We start from the raw sequence: 9,554 nt of genomic DNA, 5'->3' as shown, positions 1-9,554 counted from the left end.
CACGACATAAAATATCAGAAAACACACAAATACTGTACGTTTTTTGTATGAAACACCTATATATTTCCATTTGTCAATACGGAAAAAACACACTTATACGAAAAGAAACGAACCGATTTTAAGGAATGCTGACGTCACAGTTGAACGAGCGATAATTTCTTTACCGTCAAAATGTAGGCTATTAGCAATGACTTGTTTAAGACTGTATAACCAGGTTAAAGATAGGAATAAACGTTTTAACGCATTTTATTTTCTTTTACCGGCCAACAATTCAATGACCGCAACTCAAACTATCTGGTCTTACCTTCTCCACGTCCAACAACGATTTGCATTAATCCACCAAAAGCCAAACGAACATGTGTCAAACTTTTATGCTAATAAATATGATATTTAGGCTGTTATAGAGAGCAAATTAAGTGTTTAACATGTCAAATGCCTCACATTTGGATAATACTTTTGGTGGTGTTGGGGGAGCCTCATTAGATCGATTTACTAAACAAACTGAAAGTTGGGTGGAGATGTTAAACAGTAACTAGCCCCAATAAAACACAAGACATGAATCGTGTTGCCTATGCGTGGGTTCACGCCGTGAAGAACACGGACAAACAAAGCCTAAAGACAAGAATAAAAACATTTCAACTTATCGTAAATATGTAACATACCATTTTGTATTTACACAGACGAGTAAAAAGCCTACTTGTGAACACTGGTTGAACCCTAAGGGCTCAACTTTTTAGTTTTATAGAAATATCGTTTTATCTTTTTGACTACCTCAGACCGGGTCTTTGACGTTTTCAGATTTTATCAGAAGAGGGCGCCAAATCTCTATTTTCCTCTCTCTCTGAGAAAGGTCAAACATCGGTTGGTCATTGTCTTATCACATAACTTAAGACAATATATAAAGCTCATATATTAACCATGGATTGGTTTCATAATGAAACCAATCCATTTCATTTGTGCAGGAGTCTAAAATTTTCCCCCAATATGAAACCAGCTGACTGATATACTGTAATGGAAAACTCAGAAAGAGAATTTTGAAGAATGCCACCACCACACCCCAGCTCACAATAACGTGAAACGTCCCATTAAGGTATGAACGCATTGCATTACGTTACTTTTGCGTTTCTTTTTAAATATGGCAGGGCTTGCTTGTTTGTTTTTAATATAAAAAGTATTTTTGGCAAATGTAAAAACCTTTTCACAATAAAAGCCTCAGGCTGAAGGAAAAGTAAATTCACGACTGTTTAGTAGAATGCAGAAGGTTTAACACTCTTCAGCAGTAAAAAAAGAAATGCTTATTAGTATTGTTAACTTGGATCAAGGTCAGCATCAAAGACACTAGTTAATAAAATGGGATTAAATACATAAAGTATATTTGTGTGAACATTTAATTTTTGCAGGTTTTGCAGTTGCATTTCACTGTTTTCATGCATTTTGAGAAATACTAAATCTGTTTGTTTTTTTTGTAAGTGTGATGAATTAATGCATGTTCACATTTATTATTCTCGAACTAAAGTAACATCACACTTCCAGTTTCTTTCAACATGGGGACAGGAGAACTTTCAATCAATACATGAGGAGAAAAACGTAACTGGCGTTACTTATTTGAAAAAGTAACTCAAGACACTACAAGATATTTTCTTGTAAATTAAAAAGTAGTGCGTTACTTTACTAGTTACTTGAAAAAAATAATCTGGTTACGTAACTCGCTATACATGTAATGCGTTACATAGATCTTTCAATCAGTAAATAGGCAAAAAGTAACTGGCGTTACTTATTTGTAACTGATATTTGCTGTAAAGTAAAAAAGTAACGCATTACTTTACTAGATACTTGAAAAAGTAATCTGGTTAAGTAACCCGCTTTACTCCCAACACTAATTATGCGAACACTAGAGAAAAAAATAACGTGAACGTTCCATTTTATCATTAGGAAACGTTCGGGCAACCTTTTGGAATAATTTTGAAAGTTCCCTGGACGTCCTGAAACATAGCTAACAAGTGTAACGTTTCAAAAACGTTAGACGAGTGTCCATCTAAGACGTTTTAGAAGAAAACAAAACCGTCCATTGTCAATGTAGGCCTATATTTTGAGCTAACCCGTTATTGCTGGAAGAACGTTTATTCATAGATTTGAGAGACTTTAGCCAAAGTTCTGAGAACGTAAACCTTAAATTCATTGAGCTGCATTCTTACAAATGAGTTGAATTATTATGTGTATTGAGTACATAGTACATAGAAAGGTTTGCTTTAACCCTTTAAATATTTAAAATATTTCACTCTATCTCCTCAAAAGCTTTACAGTACAAATATCAAAACACACGTCGTTTCAAAACATCTGAAAAACTTGAATTCCATGATAACATGCCATCGTCACAAGTCATTGTAAAGACATATCGAATGACAGCCGTGCTATTTATGTAACACTAATTTCCCAGCTGGCATTCGACCGACCTTAAACGTTTAAATGTGGTTGAAATAATGTCAGTTTATGAAAAAACATTCATTCAACGTCAAAACAACGTTGAATACCAAATGGTTGAAATGGTGTTGTTAACTAACTATGGATTCAACAAAGAAATATAAATAAAATTTGAGTTGTACGTCAAATCAACATTATTTTTACAACCATGACTTTTAAACATTTTGTTGAAATATATCAGTAGAAAAATAACGTTGTTCCAACATTCAAACAATGCTGATCAATTAACTGTTGTTTAGATTTGCAAAATCTAAACAAAATCCAACGGTTATCCAACACTGACACCTGACGTAGGGACATTGATTCAACGCTGACTCCACGTTAAAATGCCAGCTGGGTTACTTTAATATACACCAAGCTATGTGGCATGGTTCAAGAATTTACATGATCAATGAAATAAACTTAAAAACAGGGCCTACTTTGTGCAATCGCATTCAAACAACGTGAAAAGCTTTCAGAGTCACAGTTACCCCAGTTAACTACTTGGGCGCAAAACACGGCTTTGCAAGCCTGATACAGTATAACAGTCGCTTTCAGATAAAAACGGTTTCCAGCTTCACATCTGCAGTCCCTGATTGATAGTGATGGGGAAAACAGCGTCTATGTACAGGTACAGTATTTATCCGCTTTTTCAGGTCCAGCACGCTTTACAAATGCTCTTCCCTGTGAAGGTCAGCATGTCGAAACACGTAAGTCCAGTGATGGCCAGAAACACTTCGTTTATCTCATTAAGGTCTTTACCATTCTTCAGGTATTGTATCCTAAAAAGGTGGTACGGTGCCAAGCAGGTGAGCATTATGAGTACAAAGCTGAGATTTTTTATTTGGACCCAAAACTCCTGCTGGGAGCGGCAGGCGGGTCCGTACTTGAGTATCATTGCGCGCAGGACGATCACCTGGATGCACGTCTGCACACACGACACGGTGATAATTAAGATGCACAGAATCATGTTTATGGCGAAGACATAGCCTTCCTGTGTTAAATGGCCAAATTGGAAGCATTGGTCTTTTGGTGTGGTTCCGTTGTTCTGTCCGTATTGTTTTACCACGAGGGGTAGCATGATGATTAACAGGATGCACCACACTAAAGCGCTAGCGCCCAGTCCGTGCAGCCGTCTGTAGAACTCAGTCCGCTGCGTTTTCTTGTAGAAATGCAAGAAGCGAACAGTGAGGAGAATGGAATAGATGGTAAACACCATGTATATGTGGATATGCACCATAGCGCTGACCAGTTTACAGAATCCCTGACTCAGCTGCCATTTTTGCGCCGCGTAGTAGTAGATTCTGAACGGCACGGTGAGCAGGAAAAGAAAGTGTGCAACCATCAAGTTCAGGAAGGCGATGGTGGTTAACGAGCGAATGTTGGTTTTTAACAAGCTGATCATGACGGTTAAACCTGTGATTCCCACCAGAAGGACCACCGTGTAGATAATAATCAGAGCGACCCTGAAGGGCTCGGTGAAGTGGGCCGGGTTGGTGATGTTGCTGCTGACTGTGGCGTTCATCGTCATGTTTCCTAGTGAGAAAACACACTGGAAGACAATTGTGATAGTTATTTAAGAGATGCAAAAGGCATTTGCATTGTATTTGTTTTAGTTTAACTCACTGCTACATTTAAAGAACGTTCATTAGAAATGCGTTTGTTTACATTGAATTTACTTGTCACCAAATTATTTGTAGCGAGTAGATATTCAAAACTTTTGAAATGAATTAAAAAGGTTTCAAATGAAAATTCTGTAAGCATTTACACACCCTCATGTCGTTCCAAACCGTATAACTTAATTTATGTGGAACATAAAATATATTTTGAAGAATGTTGTTAACCAAAGTTTCTACTGACTTCCATTGTATGAAGAAAACATACCTAATTTATTTTTGTGTTCCACAGAAAGAGAGAACGACATGAGGGTGAGTAAACATCGACAGAATTTTCTATTCTGTTACACTTTACAGGAAAGTTGTGTTTAGCTGCCTTCATTAGATAGCATGAACAAAGAGTAAAACGCCTTCTAAACCATTTGTGACCCTGGACCACAAAACCTTAAGTAGCACTGGTAGATTTATAGCAATAGCCAAGAATACATTGTATGGGTCAAAATGATAAATTTTTCTTTTATGTCAAAAATCATTAGGATATTAAGTAAAGATCATGTTTGATGAAGATATTTTGCAAATATCCTACTGTAAATACACCAAAACTTAATTTTGATTAGTAATATGCATTGCTAAGAACTTAAATTGAACAAGCTTTGATGTTTTTGTACCGGCAGATTCCAGATTTTCAGATAGATCTATCTCGTCCAATTATTGTTTCATCTATCCTGTCTAAACCATACATCAATGTAAACATTATTTATTCAGCTTTTGTAAATCTCAATTTCAAATAATTGACTCACTGGCTCTGTGGTCCAGGGTCACACTTATTATTCCTAGTTAATAATGTTCATTTCAACATTAACATATTATTAAAATCAAAGTTGTATCTGTTAACATTATGTAAATGACCTGAGGTAACAACGAATGAACCGTTGTATATTTATTATTAAGTTAAAACGGTTAACAAAGTTAAATATGGTACAAATGTATTGCTTATTGTTAGTTGATGTAAGTTAATGCATTAACTTACTGTTGCCAGCTATATACGTTTACAGTTTTATTATAGTGTGCTGTAGAAACAGACTAAAAAAGTCAACGTAGAAGTAAATGTATTAAAGTTTAACACGGAACACTTTATGTATCTCTAACTTTATGTAGCTCTTGCGAAACTACTGCATGTGTACAGGCATGGTGGTTCTTTTCTCTTAAAAAAAATCAAATGAAGGCAAGACATTTCAGCTATATTTTACAACACAGTGCATTTGAAATGCAAAAATTAGTTTACTTAATTAAAATGAACAGCCTAATACAACAATAAAACAAGATACTGTACATACCCTCAGAACAGCAACGCAGAAGTTGACGATAACAGAGCAGATGAGGAAGTAAGGTAATGCGTCTGTTGCATCTGTTCCACACTCATTCAGCAACCACTATTTTAACACATTCTCTCGATGAGGCCAGACTGCTGTTTGTTTTCATTTGCACATTTGACGCTTCGCTCTAGGTGGCCAACCTCAAAGGCAATGAGAGTCACATTGCCAAACAACTTCAACAAACCTTCATATTCCAGTTATGATAAAAATATTGCAAGATCACAGCCATGTAGCAATTCTGTTCTTTACATGGAGTCTGAATGTATAGTAAAAATTCTCTGTTGGTAGACACGACGAGTATTATAAAAATCTTAATGGCGCTCAATTCTAGTGCCTGGTCTTATACAGAAAGGGTTTGTGGTTTTTGGTTTTCCCCTCTCTGCTTCTCACAGCTGCAGGGGGGATGTGCTTTTAGTTATTAATGGACAGCGATGATGAGAATAAAATTTGTTTTTGAACAGACTATGATAACATTTGCATATAAGGAAAAAAGTATTAATAAAATGTTAGGTATAATGTTGTATGAGTGAATGCGTAGGTTAATGCTGTTTTGGAGTCAGTAATATTTTTATTGTTTTTGAAAGAATCGCTTGTACTCACCAAGGCTGCATTTATTTAAACAGTAATATTGTGAAATATTATTACAATTGAAAATAACTGTTTTATATTTGAATACACTTTAAAATGTAATTTATTTCTGTTATGGCAAAGCTGAATTTTCAGCATCATTACTCCAGTCTTCAGTGTCACATGATCCTTCAGAAATCATTTTAATATGTTGATCTGCAGCTCAAAAAAACATAAAAAAAAATCTTCCTGACCCCAGTTTTTTGACCAGTTGTGTATATGTACTGTTTAGTTAAAGGCATGAAACTAAGTGTCAAGGTTTATTGTAAATAAATAATTTTACATATTTACATAATATTAAAATACAGTATTATAAAACTACATTTATCATAATAATACCAAGCACAGTAACATTCCTCACCTTTGGCATTAATCATACAGTACATCCAGTCAAGCCCGAAATTATTCATACCCCTGGCAAATTCTGACTTAAAGTTACTTTTATTCAACCAGCAAGTTTTTTTGTTGACCGGAAATGACACAGGCTTTTCCTAAAGGATAATAAGATGATGTACAAGAGGCATCATTGTGGAAAAAAAATATTTCTCAGCTTTTATTTACATTTGAACAAAAAGTGGCATGTCCAAAATTATTCATACCCTTTGTCACAGTCTATGGGAAAATCCAAACTTCTGTACCATTCCAAATAGTCCAAGCTGTTCTAAAGCATCCTAATTACCCTGATTCATTGGGAACAGCTATTTTAATCAACCGGTGAAAAACAGAAGCTCTCTGCTGTTGGTTTGTGGACAGTCATGGCTTAGACAAAGGAGCTCAACTGGGAACTGTGGCTGCTCACAAGTCAGGAAGGGCTATAAGACCATATCTAAACCATAGACCATATCTATGTTTTGAAGTCCCAGTGGCTGCAGTGCAAAATACAAGATGTTCCGCACTGTGAAAAATCTCAGAGGACGTGGTCGGAAGCCAAAAGTGACACCTGTGCTGGCCGCTGGGTTCCACGGACGCAGACCAAGGACACCACTTCTCCAGATAAGGCACACAAAAGCCTGACTGGCCTTTGCAAATGCTCATCTGGACAAAGAAGAAGACTTCTGGTCTTCTGTTTTATGGTCAGATGAAACTAAAATTAAATTGTTTGGCCACAATGATGTAGCCTTCATTTGGCGTAAAAAAGGAGAAGCCTTCAACCCTAAGAACACCATCCCCACTGTCAAACATGGTGGTGGGAACCTCAAGTTTTGGGGGTGTTTTTCAGCCGGTGGACCAGGGAACCTAATCACAGTAAACGGCACCATGAAAAAGGAGCAATACATCAAAATTCTCAACAACAACATCAGGCAGTCTGCAGAGAAACTTGGCCTTGGGCGCCAGTGGACATTTCAGCACGACAACGACCCAAAACACACAGCAAAAGTGGTGAAGAAATGGTTAGCAGACAAAAACATTAACGTTTTGCAGTGGCTCAGCCAGAATCCTGACTTCAATCCAATTGAGAATCTGTGGAAGGAGCTGAAGGTCAGGGTGATGGCAAGGAGACCCTCAAATCTGAAAGAGTTGGAGCTCATCGCTAAAAATGAATGGACAAAAATACCAATGGAGACATGCAAAAAGCTGGTCAGCAGTTATAGGAAGCGTTTGCTGTATTAGACAATAAAGGCTTTTCTATTGATTATTGAAAAGGGTATGAATAATTTTGGACATGCCACTTTTTGTTCAAATGTAAATAAAAGAATTTTTTCCACAATGATGCCTCTTGTACATCGTCTTATTATCTTCTGGGAAACGTCTGTGTCATTTCTAAAAAATAAAAAAACCTTGCTGGTTGAATAAAAGTAACCTTAAGTCAGAATTTGCCAGGGGTATGAATAATTCCAGGCTTGACTAAATATAAACATAATCAAGTACCCCCCCCCCCCCCCAAGTCCCAAAACTAAAATACCCGTTTTAATAGCAGATCACTTTCCCCACATTAGTTATAGCATAAAAGGTCTTCCTATTGTAAGATGCTGACTCATAAATCTTAAGAAATAATGCTGTTAAGAAATACCCAGAAACAGGAAGACCCTAAGCTGAAGATCAGTCATATTATTGTGCTACTGAATGCTTGTTTTTTGCACCTTGTAAACATCATGAAGGTGGTCCTGGTACTCAGTTGTCACCTAAAGTGCATCTTTTGTTTCCGTCCAATGAGGATTCTCTTGGAGGTTAAGATGTGCGTCATGACGCTCAGCAACATGAGGAAGATGGTCATGGACATTACGATGACATAGTGACTAATACTGCAACACAGAAGAAACATGATCATATTTGTGCAATATGTGCTTTTCCATATGTAAAATGTTCCATATGCAAACCAAACATGCAAACACGGTTAATAGGATTAAAGATAAAACATATATAACCCACCTAGTGCCTATGTCAAGCCAGCTTCCATAATCTTTCACTAAGAAAAAGAAGTGCTGGTAACAAAAAAGAAAAGAGATAGTTAGGATTATTAATAAAAAAAAAATGCAACATTTGCAATTATTTGTCATGTTCTCTGTGCTAAGCTTACCAATGCCATCAAGTCTGAAATGACAAGCACAACGAGGAAAAGGCTAGAAAATAAATGCAGATTTGATGTAAACATATGCAAAATAATGTCATAAAGCTAACATACAAAAAGTATTTTGTTCTGCCCGAGCAGGAACATATCCTTTTTGTTGTTTTTTTAAACCAAGTACTTTAGAGTAACAAAGCCTAGACGTTTATGTTCAACAAGGACGCGTCTGTGAAACACTTGAGCCCAAATATAGCAAATGCTTGAAGAAGTGGTCAGTCTGCAGACAGTATGGGCAAAAATAGAAAGGCCTGCTGGTTTCCTGCTGTTCTAATTATTATGCTAAGTACCTTCGTGATGAGAGCTGCGTTGACACTTGAATGCTTTCCAATGTGCACATCACAATTACAAATTGGAATTAACACCTGAAAGAGACGTAGAGATGCAACAGTTAAAAGAAGAATAATAGCATAATTAGCAGTAATAAAAAAAAAAAAAAAAACCAGCATCAGTTTTTCTTACTGTACGTTGCGCAAGTGCTATACCTTCCACATCAGCAGGCCGCCCATGATGAACGGATTGAGACGGTCAGAAAACAATAGACTGAGGCTGGATCGAAACTGTGAAGGAAGATATAAAGCATAATTCATTTATTTAAGTTTATTTTATACCACTGTTTTATTTAAAAATAAACAGCTTACCTATTAATAGAAGCAATGTTACCACAGCCGAAGAATGCAATTATAATGAAAAACACCTATTTCAACAGTTAAGGAACTATTATTTTAAATAGTGTAAACATTTTTAATAAGTGAAAGACACAAATCAAACAGTCTGTAGTCCAAAAGGATGCAAAGAAGTAGGATCTCCGAATGTCATCCAGTCTCAGCTGCCTGATTTTGGTAATGTCAATGTTTTCAGCAAAATCAATGCTGGAGAGCTGAGAAAACAAGAAACGGTGCAATCAGTGGT

The 9,554-nt window shown here is 36.3% G+C and overlaps 2 protein-coding genes across 2 annotated transcripts in view; both read right to left on the bottom strand.

Annotated features, from left to right (window-relative positions):
- Positions 1 to 3,112: 3,112 nt before the first annotated feature.
- Positions 3,113 to 3,991, bottom strand: gpr141 (G protein-coupled receptor 141). The gene has a single exon (XM_073830577.1). It carries the CDS (start codon positions 3,989 to 3,991, stop codon positions 3,113 to 3,115), a length of 879 nt encoding a protein of 292 aa, XP_073686678.1.
- Positions 3,992 to 8,042: 4,051 nt separating this feature from the next.
- Positions 8,043 to 9,554, bottom strand: part of pign (phosphatidylinositol glycan anchor biosynthesis, class N) — a 20,541-nt gene continuing 19,029 nt past the window's right edge. The window contains 9 exon segments of the mRNA XM_073830925.1: positions 8,043 to 8,322; positions 8,450 to 8,502; positions 8,598 to 8,640; positions 8,933 to 8,994; positions 8,996 to 9,007; positions 9,128 to 9,165; positions 9,168 to 9,202; positions 9,284 to 9,339; positions 9,436 to 9,522. Of these exon segments, the coding sequence (XP_073687026.1) occupies positions 8,199 to 8,322; positions 8,450 to 8,502; positions 8,598 to 8,640; positions 8,933 to 8,994; positions 8,996 to 9,007; positions 9,128 to 9,165; positions 9,168 to 9,202; positions 9,284 to 9,339; positions 9,436 to 9,522 (510 nt within the window). The 3' untranslated portion in view covers positions 8,043 to 8,198.

Source organism: Garra rufa, chromosome 24, assembly GCF_049309525.1.
Source record: "Garra rufa chromosome 24, GarRuf1.0, whole genome shotgun sequence".
NCBI lineage: Eukaryota > Metazoa > Chordata > Actinopteri > Cypriniformes > Cyprinidae > Garra > Garra rufa.
Note: the sequence above shows the minus strand (reverse complement) of the source record. Positions and strands in the feature narration are given on the sequence as shown.